General features: G+C 35.2%; 2 protein-coding genes across 7 annotated transcripts in view; one reads left to right on the forward strand and one right to left on the reverse strand.

Annotated features, from left to right (window-relative positions):
* The window catches only part of aux (cyclin-G-associated kinase), a 348262-nt gene that overhangs the window by 89599 nt on the left and 241924 nt on the right, over positions 1–16739 (reverse strand). The window lies entirely within an intron of this gene.
* Positions 1–16739, forward strand: part of cno (adherens junction formation factor afadin) — a 75369-nt gene that overhangs the window by 14941 nt on the left and 43689 nt on the right. The window contains exon 1 of one of the 6 annotated variants that reach the window (XM_089736611.1): positions 1950–2097. The exons of 3 other annotated variants lie outside the window; for them this stretch is intronic. In XM_089736611.1, the coding sequence (XP_089592737.1) occupies positions 2079–2097 (19 nt within the window). In that variant the 5' untranslated portion in view covers positions 1950–2078. Of the gene's footprint in view, positions 1–1949; positions 2098–2225; positions 2440–12397; positions 12544–16739 lie in introns of those variants that run through there. 2 more of the 6 variants (XM_089736612.1, XM_089736610.1) reach the window with 2 other exon arrangements.

The following is a 16739-nucleotide window of genomic DNA, read 5'->3' on the forward strand; positions in this document are numbered from 1 at the left end:
TAGGTAAGTACGTAATAATAATCTGTATAATGGGAACAATGTCTAGAATAACTTTATTAATGACATGTGATCTCACAGGAAACGTATTTATTGCCTGTATATTATTGTAAATATTTTTTTATTTATTGGTTAGAAGGGTGAACGAGCTCACAGCCCACCTGGTTACAGGAGTCCATAGACATACACAACGTAAATGCGCCACCCACCTTGAGATATATTATGTTGTAAGGTCTTAAATATAGTTACAACGGCTGCCCCACCCTTCAAACCTAAACGCATTACTGCTTCACGGCAGAAATAGGCAGGGTGGTGGTACCCACCCGCGCGGACTCACAAGAGGTCCTACCACCAATAATTACGCAAATTATAATTTTGCGGGTTTCATTTTTATTACATGATATTATTCCTTCACCGTGGAAGTCAATCGTGAACAATTGTATAGTGTTAACTACGAAAAAAAAATAAAGACCAGCTAAAGATGGAAAAGAAGCAGTGCAATCAACAAAACTGCGGTACATACAACACGTTGCTTTTTTAACAATGTTTTTACGAGTAATTAATTACGTGGTTTTCTAATCTGGGTTTCCTAGTGTACTCTGAGAGTCGTGACTAAGAATCCTCGCTGATCTGCGAGGGTGAAAACTACGCATCGCTTTTAATACAAGAGGTCAGAATTTTGTTGAAACTATGTGAAGTTGATCGTAAATGAAAACTCAACTGCAATAGATGCTAAATATAATACTTTGTAATTGAAATCCTGTGCAGACTTTGACCATCGTCCGAATCTGCCAATTTCTGTCGTAAATAACAAAACGTTTCGGTTTGAGAATATCGGAATAATTATGTTAATGTCAATCAATATATTGTTAAGCATCGAGCTCGCGCAAGAGTTTAAGACATTCAAGGATGTAATAGACAATTTTACCTTGATAACAAAATCATCAATTTACATATATCTAAGCATAACACATATTACCATCGTTATATCTATGAACGAGGTCCGAACAGAACATCGACAAGACTGTAATCAAATTTAACGACAGCCGTTGGATTGCATTCAGTAGTTTTGCAGATAAACCGACAGCAGGTTAAAGATTTTAGTCGAATGTACCTACATAAATTGAAATCATGTAAATTGTATTTATAAAAGTTGCTTGCATTAATAATCTACCAGTTGAGTAATATTTAAGTTTTGATTAATTATCTCTATTTCTCTCGGAGATGCAAATATCCTTTCTCATGAAAATATATGAACTCTGGAATCCGATCAGAGGAACGATGCTCAGGCGTATATGACGATAGAGTTTTTAAAAGTTTGTCGTCCGGTCTGGTGCTATGTATTCTATGTAGCTGTCTCTTTTTTTATTTACTAATAGAGTATCAATTCAAAAAAGTTGTTAATATTTGAAATAGATACCTACAGTTTGCCTTTGGGCATTTCCAGCTTGGCGTTGTTATCGTAAATTCAATATTAATACCGATTCTGGGCCCGTTATCCAAACTCATTTTAAGCAGGATATGAATAGGTCGTAAAGAATTGTGCGATAACGCGTTTTCAATCATCAAACGGAATTCGTGAAATTACAGCCATCTAACAAAATATATAGAAGCTATCATAACAGTCATATAAAAAGAATGAAATAATATAGACCAAACAACTTATGTACGACTTCAGTTAAGCATTGGCTACAATTGCTTAAACTGAAATCTACAACCAATCAATATTCAGTTATAGAGATCAAAATCTTTAGTGAGGATTTCACTAATGAACTATAACTGTAAGTGTTATCTAAAAAGCCAGTCAATAAATATAATATGTATAGTTTAATAAGAATTTTAACGTAGACAACTTCGTTTAGAAGAAAATTTACGACAAACGAATCAGATAGGAAGTTGAGGTATTCTTAAACGTTTGCTCTGTGCTCTGTTGAGTTCAGTAATTCTGTGAGACTCCTCATGGGTCGGACAATGCTCGCGGTGGTTCACAATGGGAATACACGGTCGGGAACGTGCGGGCGCAGGACGCGGCAGTCGCCTAACAGACGCCGCACTGCGCGCCCCTGTACCGCGCCTCCGGCATGGATTGGGGTATCCGCCGTAAGTTTGTTTCCACAACTTTTATTTCGGTACCCGCCACACGTCTGGCACTGGAACTCAAATAACAGCAATACCGGTCGGCCGTCAGCGTCGCTGCGATCGAAACCGATAGTAAACAAACGCATGTGGACCGGTAGAGTAGTCCGACCGGTGTGTCCGCTGATGCCGGTCGACTGGTTGCTGTCGGTATTTTTAACTCGTTTCGTGGTTCGATGTCCGTTCGTTCGCGGAATCGATATGCATAATATAGTTCTAAGTAGTTTCAACTTCGGCAATAGTTAGAGTTTTATGGATTATCCGGACAGTGCACAATGGATGTTTGAGGAACACTGCAGTATTTTAGTAAGTTCAAACTTTAACATATTTTATACGGATTTTATTTTCGTTCGTGAACGGGACGGAACTTTCTAAATGTCTTGTACCGTCATCGAAAAAGCTTGGATGTTTCTTTTGTCTTAATGCAAACCCGTTTTATTTCGCGGGGAATGCGGCGTTAAAGAACACTTTTTATAACCGTCGGTCATAAAGTGTACGAGTAATACAACCCTAGCCATTATCTCGCAATAAGAGCAATGCCTGAAACGACTTGTTAGTGAAGAAAAACGGTTAGCTTCACGTGACAGGAAAAAGCCAAATAGATGGCAAGCGCTCCCGAGCAAAACAAGACGTTAAAAGGGACCTACTTCATTTATATTTATAAGGAACCGTTTGCACTGTCCATCATCAATAGATGATTATTTATTTTGCACGTACTTTATAAAGCGCTGTCTTCATTAAAGGCATACCTTTGGTTTATTCGTCGATTTAAAATGCAACGAGAATTATAAAAGAATTGTTACGCAAACGGCTTTGATTATAATGTATACTGCGAAACGAACAATTTGACATACCCGTGTATTGTGCTGGTGATTGTGTAAAAGTTACTTCATAAAAACTATTCAACGTTCACTGTAGATATACATATATATTGATTTCATTACCACTAAATCCTTTAATAACATAACTCCTCTTACAGTTTAATCTTGTATTTTTTTTATTGCTTAGATGGATGGACGAGCTCACAGCCCACCTGGTGTTAAATGGTTACTGGAGCCCATAGACATCTACAATGTAAATGCGCCACCCACCTCGAGATATAAGCTCTAAGATCTCAGTATAATTACAACGGCTACCCCACCCTTCGAACCGAAACGCATTACTGCTTCACGGTGGAAATAGGCGGGGTGGTGGTACCTACCCGTGTGGACTCCCAAGAGGTCCTACCACCAGTGAAAAACTTGTATTTTTTATTGCCATTACATTATTTAAATAAAGTACCTTGCAGTTGTGGTCACGGACGAATTAGGTTTTGTTCGTCGACCCTTGAATATTGTGCTAACCACTTATAAAAACCGCAGGATTAAGTAATAGCAGTTTTGATTATGTCCACGACTCACGAAAACCGAAGAAAATATACGTTTGTAGCGTGTAGAATTTACTTCGGCTCACTCAGTTCATTAAGATTTCACAATGCTATCGATGGCAGACTTGTAGGAGCCATTTAATCGTAAGCGGTCTTCTATTCGAATATCAATAATGCAAAGAGAACAGACAAGCCAGTGCTTAACATTATTACTGGTGGTAGGACCTCTTGTGAGTTCGCACGGGAAGGTGCCACCGCTCTTCCTGTTCCTGCCGTGGTGAAGCAGTAATGCGTTTCGGTTTGAAGGGTGTGGCAACCGTTGTGAGTTGTAACTATACTGAGACCTTAGAACTTATATCTCAAGGTGGGTGGCGCATTTGCGTTATGGATATCTGTGGGCTCCAGTAACCGCTTAATACCAGGTGGGCTGTGATCTCGTCCACCCATCTAATCAATAAAAAAAAACACTAAATAAATTTTTATCACAAAACTAAAAAGTTTTCAAATCTCGAGATAAAAATGAGATGTTACTGTCATTTGGGGCAATGAGCAGCTTACTAGCACGATTGAGTGCCTTTAATGTAAGACTGTTTGTCGTTCACTGTGTCCAGAATGTATGATCCATGACCTTTTTTTTCCTACCTAAGCTGATGATAGCCTTGAGAGGCTATGTCAGCGTAACCTAACAAGTAGGTGAGCTCATGAGGCTCAAACTTGATGACGTTGCTAACACTAACCCTAGCAAGAGCAGTGCTTTGCAGAATTCACCACTGGATCCGAAACGCGACCCACTGAGAAGATCCCGAGAGAGAAACTCATTGGGCTTGATCCATGACAATTCCCAGCTTGATTTTTATACGGAAAGCACATGTGAGTTGTTCATGCCTCGGTGTACAGATTTTATTATCAGTATGATATGATGGTGTTAAGTGATCATTGGAGATTATGTCGCAGCCACAATGCTACCTTGACACTCGAGGTCGAAATCTACAGCACAACTGTAATTGTACAACTGCAATCGCACCCTTTCAACTGGAATCATGACTATTTCGCGGCAAAAATAAGCAGGGTACCTATTCGTGGGTTCCATAAACGCCAGAGTAAAATTTATTACATTAACGCAAATTTTAATTTTTTTTGCTTGACTTTTGTTATTCCTTCATCGTGGAAGTTTATTTCTCCTGCTTGGGGAAGTACTTGTTTTCCAAAAAAAAATGTTGGGATTAAATATGAGCAATAGTTTTAGCTATTGCGTCAACTTTGTCAACACGTGCTTTTGCCATTTTGTACGTTTATTCAGAACGTTATCGTGTTTTCTGCTCAGTGATTTAGAAATACACCTCAAATAAGCCCGACATTGAAGTAGGTCGCAGCCGGTGAATTTCGATTATTTTTATTTTAAAACACCTTATATGGCGGTATTCTTTGTGACGTGTATGGGCTTCAGTGGCCATTTAACATTAGATAGACAATGGGCTCGTTCACCGTCGATGTAATTAAAAGCATTACACGAACTTTAGCAAAGCAAAAAAAAAATGTTTTCTTGGATCACGGTGAATAAAATATGTTTGAACGAAGTTTAAGACAAGGGTTCAATGGATGGCACACCTGCCCCACTAACCTGATAGAGTAGTAAATGCCAAAGACGGATAGTGTATTTGAGAACACGCTTAATGAATGTTGACCCTTTAATTATTTCATCACCTCGTGCGTATCCTTGTAACAAATTTCATTATTATTTTCGCATGTTATATTATTAGAATGGTAGAAAGGTATTTTTGTACTTTGATTATGAGTTATACATCGAAAGCGTTCAAAATGTTGATCTCAAACAGAGGAATACAATAAATTATTACTTGTTCGCTTCCTGAAAAGTTCTTATACAGTAGGTATTAGCTTTTGTGAATTTGTATATCAAAGGTTCAGTCGGCATTCAAGTTTATGGTAATGTAAACAACGGGCTTCGTGATTTAAAAAAAAGTGCTAAGAATCTCTAAATTGTCTCCATCAATTTGCATTTTTTTTTTGTATTTTCTTTGTATTTTATACATAGTTCTAGGAGACACGAGTTTTTTAAAAGGTAAACAGTTTTATTTTTAAAGGATTCAAGAACAGGCAAGAATATCGTTACCAACATTCTCTTTAAAATTTCACCACCTTGTACGGCATAAAAATTCTTGAATACATGTTTCATAATGACTTACCTGTTGGCTTTACACAATTATCTTTTCGAATGTGTCTCACTAAGTATCGAAAGAATAATAAAAAAAAACACGTGTGGCACTCGGAGACTGCCGCGGTAAAGCTATTGCATAGCATTTTTTATCAACTTATGCAATTATAAATCGACAATAATAATTTAATTTTAAAACAACAATAAAATAAGACCACGCTATATTTATGAACATTAACAAAAGCAAAACATTAACTGTCCCCTTCACACTCATAACCTAGACCGCGCGAGGGAGAGATGGGCAAACTTTTCATGATGTACATGCGGCACACAGTGGGTCGATTCTATGATTTTAGTGACTTAGGGACCAACTTCGTTTTTTTATAATTTTTTTTATGTAGATAGATAGAGTTCGTTAATCTCAATAATAATTGTTTTGGGCAAAAATTACAAAAACTTTATAGTTTGGTCAGAAAAATGTGTTTTGTGATTTTTTTGTATGGAGCGGGTCACATTAAATTAAATTCCTGCTAAGTACCGCGAGGTCCCGCTTTGAAACTTTATTTCCCTTATACCTTGTCTAGTCTACTATCATTTGATGCTATGAACATGTGCATAAAGTTGCAACTCTGCCCAATAAATGGATCGAAAAAAATTTATAAATACATAGAATAAAAACCTTTTTTTTTTTTTTTCGTAAGTGCTTTTAAGTTAAATTTGATATGGATTAGTAAGTAAAAGCAAGTAATGATACCCATAATTACATAATACCTAACAACAATACATTTAGTAGGTCTCTAATTATGCAATCTCTCTAAATATTATATATTTTGTTTCACCTTTTGATCTTTGGGTCAGAAGACGAAAGAAGATTTCGTAAAATATCCTGATTAGTCGACATTCTACTTCTCATTCTTGAATAACAACTCTCTGTATATTTCCGAAAATCTTTATTGCGAGCTTCCGCTGCCTCTTTCGAGAGTTTACCTACACGAATGGCTCCAAAGTTCTTCATTATTGCATATCACTGCCATGTGCCAACAATTTATGGATACTGGAAGGCATATATAATACCAGGGATATAAATTAACATACAATACTGCAGTATATCTAAAAAATTCGGAAAAATTGGAAACGCGCTCTCCAGATGCAACAGAGTGAAGAATCACGTGAAACCTCTCTATTAAATCTTTACATATTCCTTTATGCGGGCTGTTTCTTCTGCATCCCTGAAAAATCTTCTGACAGTATTGCCATCATTGGTTGTTCTTACTCCTTGCTTGACAACATCTATAAGTAAACCGCATTCCTTTTTAAACGCTTGCTGTATAGCACTTTTTCTGGTTGTTATTTTTTCTTTGTCATCGCCCCTTGCAACTCCATTTCTTGAAGTCCAAACGATAAGACGTAAACAAAAAAAGTGTCATTTAAAAAAATATCTTACAGGAAACTACATACGATGAAAAAATTGTGAAGTAATAAAATTATATTTACCGATATGAAGTAAGCACTCCATGCATCTAATCCAGGCATGTAAAGATGGCATTCCATACTGGAAAATTTCTTCATTATTTTCTCTTTGATAAGCAAGTCACTCCAAAAAACTCTGACGGTTTTGCTTTGCAAATATCACAGACAGCAGAAAATGTTTCTGACAAATATGAGGTTATTTTGCCGTCTATCATCATCATATGCAATTGATGCTTAACTTCAACTTGTTTGATTTTTTATGGCTGAAGTCTTTCTATTTCTTCTATTATGCTAGCTTTTATAATTGTCACTGTTGACTGCATTTCTTTTGTAAATTTAAACATTATTGGACGGCAATAAAAAGTTGATGAGGGTAGGTCGTTTTCCCAAACAATTGTTCCATAAAATTTCTGAAGCCTTACAGGAACTAAACTGACCATGAAAATAGATGAATCATCAAACTCTGTTTCAGTTTTTTGTTTATAATTACTTTGACCTGGGGCTCTATCAAAGCCTATTTGCTTATAAGCAGTAGCTCTCTTGCAGAGTCCAAATCCGAAGTAATCACATCTAAAAGCCTATATAGCGCCAAGTTTAGTAATGCTTGCATTTTAATAGCAACTCCTTCTTCAGTAATAATTACCTCGTCTTTCCCTGGATAACATTTGGTCTTTTCTTGCTTAATTTTGTATTAAGAAGGGTATAAATCAGACCCATTTTCACTTGCTGCTTCTCTTAGGTTTATATACTGCCACTTAATTTAAGTGAAACTAATATTGCCTCATCGGGAGAATATGTAATACTTTTCACTTTACTTGTACTTAAACACTCCTTAACTTTTTCTAGATCTTCGGGGTGATTTGACAAGTGGTTCATTATTTCTCCTACATCTTCATTTCTAGTTTTTCTCAAACTAGCAATTGTAGTAGCTTTCATTTCATCCGGGGATAACGAAAGCGATTGGTAAATTTGTTCAATGCGTCTTCGTTTTTGCCTGGATCCCAATTCTTCAAAATGTTTTCGAGGTGCAAAAATAGATGTCGAGGCTTCTGTAGTACATTTGAAGGTGGTACATTTTCAACATCTTCAGTATTAGAAATCTCGAGCCTTTCATGTGCAGTGTTGTTAGCTTCAGGTATCATTCCTTCGGGCCAGTTTATTGCACATTCTAACCAATCACATTTTTTTCTTATAAACTGTGCTAACATGCGACTACTTCGTTTCCATATTGCACGTATATTTGAACAAAATTGCGTACAGAATTTTTGGAGCTCAACATTTTTCTCTTCGGTCACGTTTATTTGATTTTGTAGTAATTGAAAGAGTTTTTTATTATCAGACAGCGACTGTAGTTGCTCTCTTAAAATCTTAATTCTAAATTGTTAACAAAATTATCAATTATAATGGAAACAGCAAGATCACAACGACAATCACGAGATGTTAGTAGTAGTACGAATAAACGAACACTAGTTAGTATATAATAAGCATGGTCACTTTATACTTCCAGAGATAAACAAATGCTTACTATATTTTCTACTACCCAGTAATGGCTGCTTAACTAATTATCCTCATTAAATAATGTTAACTATCCTAATAATTAGAGAGATTGCTTAATTAGAGACCTACTAAATGTATTGTTGTTAGGTATTATGTGATTATGGGTATCATTACGTGCTTTTACTTACTAATCCATATCAAATTTAACTTAAAAGCACTTACGAAAAAATATATAAAGGTATTTATTCTATGTATTTATTAAATTTTTTCGATCCATTTATTTGGCAGAGTTGCAACTTTATGCACATGTTCATAGCATCAAATGATAGTAGACTAGACAAGGTATAAGGAAAATAAAGTTTCAAAGCGGGACCTCGCGGTACTTAGCAGGAATTTAATTTAATGTGACCCGCTCCATACAAAAAAATCACAAAACACATTTTTCTGACCAAACTATAAAGTTTTTGTAATTTTTGCCCAAAACCATTATTATTGAGATTAACGAGCTCTATCTATCTACGTAAAAAAAATTGTTAAAAAACAAAGTTGGTCCCTAAGTCACTCAAATCATAGTATCGACCCACTGTGCGGCAGTGCGACGTCACGCCGCGCGCTTATTCACAAACACTACACAAGCGCAACGCGTGAATGTGTTGTACGCGAGCTACATAGTAGGCGTAGGGAGGGTGTCAGGTTATTTTCGTTACAGAATTTCTTGATTCAGTCGCCGCGCTCAAAGCTCGCGATAAAATCTATGCAATAGCTTAAAAAGCAAATTGAATTACAAAATCTTGATAATTTCGTAATCCTGAATGTGTATTAGAATGCATTGTTGTAATAGTCCATATCATGCAGAATGACGTATGCACAAGGTCTTGTGTTTGACAGGAGCGCATCCGCGACATTGCGTGCCTTAGCTCGTTGTCGGCGAGTCCACTGCTGCACCCACCTCCTGTCTGATGTTATCGTAGCCGTCGCACACACGCATTCCGTCACAATAGCTACGATATGCGGAACGTTGTGACCCACATACATAATGTTTGATTTACTCTACAAAACACTCCTCTCATTGTCTTCGATGCATTATCCGTGATAGTTTGATAGCAACTGCAGTTATAATTAGTATAGAGAGTAAGAGTTCCCGCAATAGAAGCGGGAATATTATTCTATTTAAGGACAAATGCGTGTCGTTTTAGTAAATTCATGAACCCGTCATTTAAACATTATTTCGGACGGTTGTCTACAAAAACAGGTGAAAGTTACAAATATTTCTATCAAAAGTAATTAAGTTTCATTAAGAAAGTGTGAACACAAAAACTGACTTTACCGAGAAAAAAAAAAAAAAAAAAAAAAACTCATCGTGTTCTATTGAGCAATCAGAAACATGAAAAACAAGTAGGTACGTAAAGGTCACACCTATTCGAAAAGGTTTTTCTGCGAAGCTGACCGGCCCATATCACTCTGTGTATAATGCGGAGTGGCGTTTCAACGATTTCGATTTCTATTCGATTGCGGGACTATACGGTATCCGATGTTAGAGTACGCTTTTGACGTTATTCTGCAGTCTGAACGGGAGCAGCTTTTGTGACCTACGTCATATTTAATATTCGAAATGGTTTTTTTATCACGTGTATAACACACATTTCACGGTAGAGGTCGCGTCGTTCTTGCGAATACATAGAAAATTGTGTTAGTTCACGCTGTAAACTGTTTGATTGTGGACAGTAGTTGTGCGTATTGTAAGAGGCGCGTACTCGATTGTGGTATTCGGAATACAGTATTTTTGTTTTAAAACAAAAATAACGTTTAAGCAACAAGTCTATCTACTGCGTGTCTACGCGGACACGCAGCCCATTCTGTTAATAACGCCCCTGTAGATCTCGTGAACGATAAAAGTTTCCATAGTATTCACGTTGTAAAGTGGTCGTCTTCTAGTCTAAATTAGTCTGAACCAAACAAAAAACAACAAAACAGTGTTTATTTCGGTAAATTGGGTTTTTTTCTTTAAAAACTAAACGTGCGCTATTATTATTATGCATTAATTTACTTTGTGAAGCTAAGAAAGGAAATAAGTGGGACGATCTTAACTGAATTATTCACAATACGGCTTTGTATAGTCTAGGGTTCTATTGAATTCTTAGTGACTCCTACACACGGTCGACTTGTTACAATCTTATAAGATAGCTCTTATTCTTTTAATCATTCGTTGAATTAATTACCTTTAGCAGCGTCGTAATTCGTCACGATTCAGGGATCATACAATTAGCAAAGATAATGGTCCTTTTCAGAAAACCTAGAACGATGCAATAGAATTTCGGTCTAATAAGTTAGTTACGATCTAACTCGCTCGCTTCAACGTACGTCGATAATCCTTACTTTTTTCATGAAAATATAATTATTATACGAGTTGTAAGAATCGAATCGATGAGTTTAATAACACGTGTGCTGTAAATTAAGGCGAAGTTCATTTATTGTTTTATTGGCTTAGATGGACAAATGAAACATACAGCCTGGTAATTATCACCGCACTATAACCGCTATATCTACAATTGTATTTTTAAATGGGTAGCGTAATTTACATTTTAGGAATTATGCGGCTAGGACAACCGCTTAATGCTAAGCAAACCTTGTTTGCATAACAGATAATATAAATTTCATTGCACCTACCACTATTTACTCTGCACTACCTTTGGTTGACTGGTAGAGAATGCCTTAGGCATTAAGTCCGCCAATGTAAAGTTTACATGAAGTGTAATAAATAAATAAATAAATAAATAAATAAATAAATAAATAAATAAATAAATAAATAAATAAATAAATAAATAAATGCTAAGAAAACGAACCGGCGAAAATTTGTGGTTTTTAAAGGTTATCAGAAGCCATAGATAGACACAATATAATTCATCCGACACCTTACTACAAGTTCTTTAGGTTTTGGTTACATTGCTATCTAGCGACTATCCACAGCCAGGATTTTTTCCCATGAAGACTGTTATTATCGTACAGGTATATTGAACTTTTAATTTATTCGACGATTTCTCTAAGCCTTGAGTTACCCGTCGGATGGATGCTTGCATAAATTAGACAGAATCCAGTTAATCCCAACAGAGTGGATTCTGCTTAGCTTATCGATTATTTATGCTACGTATCGACATTGTGTATGTTTTATCGTATTGATTCTGTAATAAATTTGGAGTTTTAATAAGACAAGTCATCCATAATTGGTACAGTTGAGTAATAAGAATTAAGGAATAATTGATTAAGTATTAAGAAGAATTTATATTTCCTATAGTTCTATGGGACTTCGAAATCATTTCTGCTGAAATATCAATGTTCCTTGGTTATACCTATTTGGTTTACTCATTAATGATCTTGAATATTGTATCCCGCGGTCCGGACGTTTGATTCTCGTTTGAAGTCATTATCATTCATAACGATATCTGGTATTCGTACGTTTGTTCGTCCAGTGCCAACATGCAGAAAGATCCTACCTTCAGAATATTGAACGTGGAAAGTGTAACTTAAAACGGATCTTTGATTGAAATACTAACATTTGAAACAAAACCGTATTCCAATTGGCATATAGTCACTGCGTTCGACTCAAAAACGTAATACGTCGGTCATAAAAATTTCACAGCCCAACAATAATTGATATTATAATGATAACTTATCCTTAACCTGTATTGCATTCGTCATGACCCGTCCTGCAGTCGTCGTCATGACGTGCCAGCGTTGTGTCACTTCAGTATCAATTAGACCGCCATTTTGAACTATCGTACGTTAAAAAACTAACAAACGCACCATGGAACGCTATAAACCGGGAGAAGTTTCAGCCCGCGAAATATGCTGTTGAATAAATCGTTTAGCTCACGTCTCAGGGACAATAATAAGGAAGTGTTGCTCGGTAAGGAAGGAATCGATGAGAAAAAACAAAGTAACATGTTTGATGTTTTATTTACTGTGTGTTATTTAGTGGAGAAAAATATATTCAAAGCAAACGAAATAAATAAAGGCAGCTAATGTTCTAATCTCAAATACTTTTTACTCTTACGTGCTGAATACGAGAAAGTACTATAAATGTACAAGAATAGTTAAGCTGTTATGCGTTTTGTGAAAGCACCCAAAATAGGAACCAGCTCAAAACTCAGGTAAAGACCAGATTCGTATGTTTAGTTGACAAGAACTTCTTATATCTACAGTCAAGTACATACATAGTTCAAACTTTGGAGCCTCAAAGTGTTATTCTAAGCTCAATCAGACGACGTAACAATGCTTTAGAAGATTAAACTTGGCGTTTGGGCCACTGTGTATAATATATTTAGCGAACTTACTTATCCTGTTGTGTTTGTGTACAACATTGTAAGCGTATTCGAAGCACACACGAGTAAGTTTCATTTTAAATTTCGACCTCATGTCTCAAGACGGGTGGCGGAATTCACTTTGTGATGTTTATGGGGTCTGGTAACCATCCTACACCAAATATACCATGAGCTCCTTCTCTTCTTCAAACTTCATTGAATTTTCTGTATAAAATAATTTTAAAATAAACCATCTGAAAAATCTTACAGTAGATGCCAATACTGTGCTTGCTAAATTTTACAACTACATAGTTAATGATAAAAGTGTTTATAAAAAAATTATATTAGACTCGTCTGAGAGGCATGTGTCTTGTGAACTGACTTCACATAGTAAATACCTACGTAAAGAAAAAAATACTGATTGATTTAATTTATGAAATACTAGCGACCCGCCCTCGCTTCGCTTCGGAAACATTAAAACACACATGAAACCAAAAAAAATAAAATAAAAAAAAAAAAAAAAAAAAGTAGCCTATGTTCATCAGGGACAATGTCGGCTTCTAATGGAAAAAGAATTTTTCAAATCGGTCCAGTAGTTTCGGAGCCTATTCGAAACAAACAAATCTTTCCTCTTTATAATATTAGTATAGATATAGACTAACGGCCCGCTCCGACTCCGCTCGGGTCTTTAACAAAAATTTCAACGATATTTGAGGTTGTTTTATTTAAAAAAAAAAAAGAACATTTATTGCGGCATAACTATAACACTTAGACATAGCTGTCGCGACACTTTTTGTAAATAATAATGTGTTCTACAAAGTCGTCCATTATTTTATTTTTTAATATCATCAATCGTTTTCGCAGGGCACGCGATGTAAAGAATATTTTAGGTAATTTTTTTACACCTTGAGGTATATTATTTGAGTTTTAGTAAGGATCCCTAATTTTTTCAAAAAAGATTATAGCCTGTGTCACCCTGGAATGGTGTAGCTTCCAAACAGTGAAAGAATTTTTCAAATAGGTTCAGTAGTTTCAGAGCCTATTCAATACAAACAAACAAACAAATCTTTCCTCTTTATAATATTAGTATAGAAGTATAGATAAAATTGCCACTTTCGACACTAAAATCATATTTCATAATAATATTTTATACTTTTGAAAGCTGGCATAGATTTTCAAAGTAGTAAAAATAAAATAACTTTTAGCTTGTTTTATGTTACTCTTAAATTCTCTGGTAGCTCAGTAGTATCGTAGTATAAGCGTCAAGTGTTTCTCAAATTTTCGAATAAAGGTTCTTGATTGGCAACTATGTTATACTTACCGAAATAGTTATTCTGTACCTAAGTTTTACGAGGGCTTACATGTGCTTGAGGTTAACACATAATGTTTGCAATTTATCTATACTAATATTATAAAGCTGATGAGTTTGTTTGTTTGAACGCGCTAATCTCAGGAACTGCTGGTCCGATTTCAAAAATTATTTCAGTGTTAGATAGCCCATTTATCGAGGAAGGCTATAGGCTATATAACATCACGCTAAGACCAATGCAGGCGGAGCACCAATAAAGAATGTTTCAAAATCGGGGTTTTTTTACTTTTAAGAGCTTCCAACGCAACGAGTGCACGCAACTGCGGAAACGGTTAAAGTTTCGCTAAAGTAATGTACGAGTGAATTGTTGCCCTTTAAAATATCTAAAAAAAATATTAAGGTTGACTCACTATAACGTTTTTTATGTTCCACGCGGACGAAGTCGCGGGCTAAAACTAGTTGATTGATATTGGTAATCGTATGTTGTGGAAACAAAATGGTTGCTTAAGCCTTTTATTAGTACGAATACTATTAATTACTTAACACTTACTAATTAAAACAATGAGTGTAAAAGTGTTAATTTATACAGTTAACTTCTGTAGAACGACCTATAAATTTTACTTAAAATGTAGGTTTTTAAAGTGAAAGTGGATTTAATCTTTGAATATATTCTTTAATAAACTTAATAAAGCAGAATTAACTGTTTATTATTTTTATTACATTTTTGTTTGTTTAAAATAACCTAGGGATGCTAATTAAAATTACAAACAGAATTAGGTTGACATATTTATTTCAAAACTCATATTCTACTATATTAATTATAGTTGCGATATAGTTTTAACGTTATTGACCTTCAATAAATGATTCCCGCGAGGACTTTAGCCACCGCACGCTCTTATTATTTATGTATGACGTTTCAGAATGCGAAAAGGCTCACTTCGAATATATAAAAACACTTTTTCAAATATAAAAATGAATACAAATTTTATGCGTGTTGTTTATTAGCAAAAATGGATAATGTAACATTCGTCCTGCTATAGACCGCTGTCGCCATGTAAAGACTGCTTACTTGCCGGATAGGCCATCTCAATTAATAACGCTGTTTTTTTATATTTTACGATCTGATTCAATCTTCTCTCCCATCACGAAATGGACTACTATGCGATAGAATGAAGCTAAAACTAATTCGAATAGGCGGTGCGCCCTTAATTGCTAGTAATTAGTGACTGACCCTAGATGAAAATTATTAAAAAGAAAATTGTTTATTTACGTACGTCTCCGGTGAATACGAAATACGAATTTTCCTAAAACAGCCTATATTATTATATAATACAGATATTTATATCTAGATATAGATAAGTATTATAGATTTATGGCAGCTGATACGACGAAAACGACGTTAATATATTTTATGTCTGAACTGTGAACACCAGTCGACATTATTGATTTTCCATTCTATTGATAATGTGCATTTTAATGTGTCTTTCGATTTTAGTGTCTTAAAAAATATGTTCTGATAATATAGATATTCTTAGTTAAAGTTACTTAAAATATAAAAGTAAAGTATTTATTTACCTCAAATATTAGGTAAGGAACAAATTGCTTAAGTTTATTGGACAAATATAAACCTTTAGGGCAATAAATTACCTCCGTTTTTGTTTATTGAGTCGAACGTTAGAACATCGAGCCGCATCGCTTTAAGCAATTTATTTTAATACTTTCTTTAATGAAGAAATATCATTATTGTAAACAATTTAGTAAATGCGTCTTTCATATATTTTTAGATGGATATATCTAGCTTTAATATTTTAAAGGGACATCAGTTTGCTCTGAACCGCTGAGTTATTAATTTGCTTTCTATTTTGCCATCAAGTTAATCAAGACAGTTGATTCTGTTATTTGATGTTTGTAAGGGGTTTAATATTCTTTAAACATGCTAAGTGAATTCATAAGTCACAAACCAGCCAACTGCCATTGTTATAGAGTTGCTTCTGTCGCTCTCTGGTCTATAAACTACCAGTCGATCTCTAGATACGTTGGTACGTAAAATCACGAGCTTGTGAATTTGCCGTATTTATTATAGCAGATTATTATTAAATTCATTTATTTCAGATAAAATGTTAATCCATATTAATGTTAGTAACAGCGATTTCTTAATAATATGTTAGTAAGGACATAGAAACTAAACAAAAGATAAGAACAACATACATACATATAATTACAATAGTTGACCATTACGAGCACATTTTGTGGACCTCTCTACAAGGATTGAGAACAGATCTAATATCGAGAATATCATAGCTAGGATGCTGTTGGAGCTAGCGCCTATCCTGCAGAGCAAGGACGCGCATCGCTTTATTATTATGCCATAGAAAGCGTCGATAGGCGTTTCCGGTCACCGTTCTTGTCGAACCCGTCGCTTGCGACGAAGGGCTCGGCGAGTAAATTAACCCACAGATGCAGTTGATCTTCTCTGTGGGTCGCGTATCCGTT

This window comes from Bombyx mandarina, chromosome 22 (genome assembly GCF_030267445.1).
Source record: "Bombyx mandarina strain Sakado chromosome 22, ASM3026744v2".
NCBI lineage: Eukaryota > Metazoa > Arthropoda > Insecta > Lepidoptera > Bombycidae > Bombyx > Bombyx mandarina.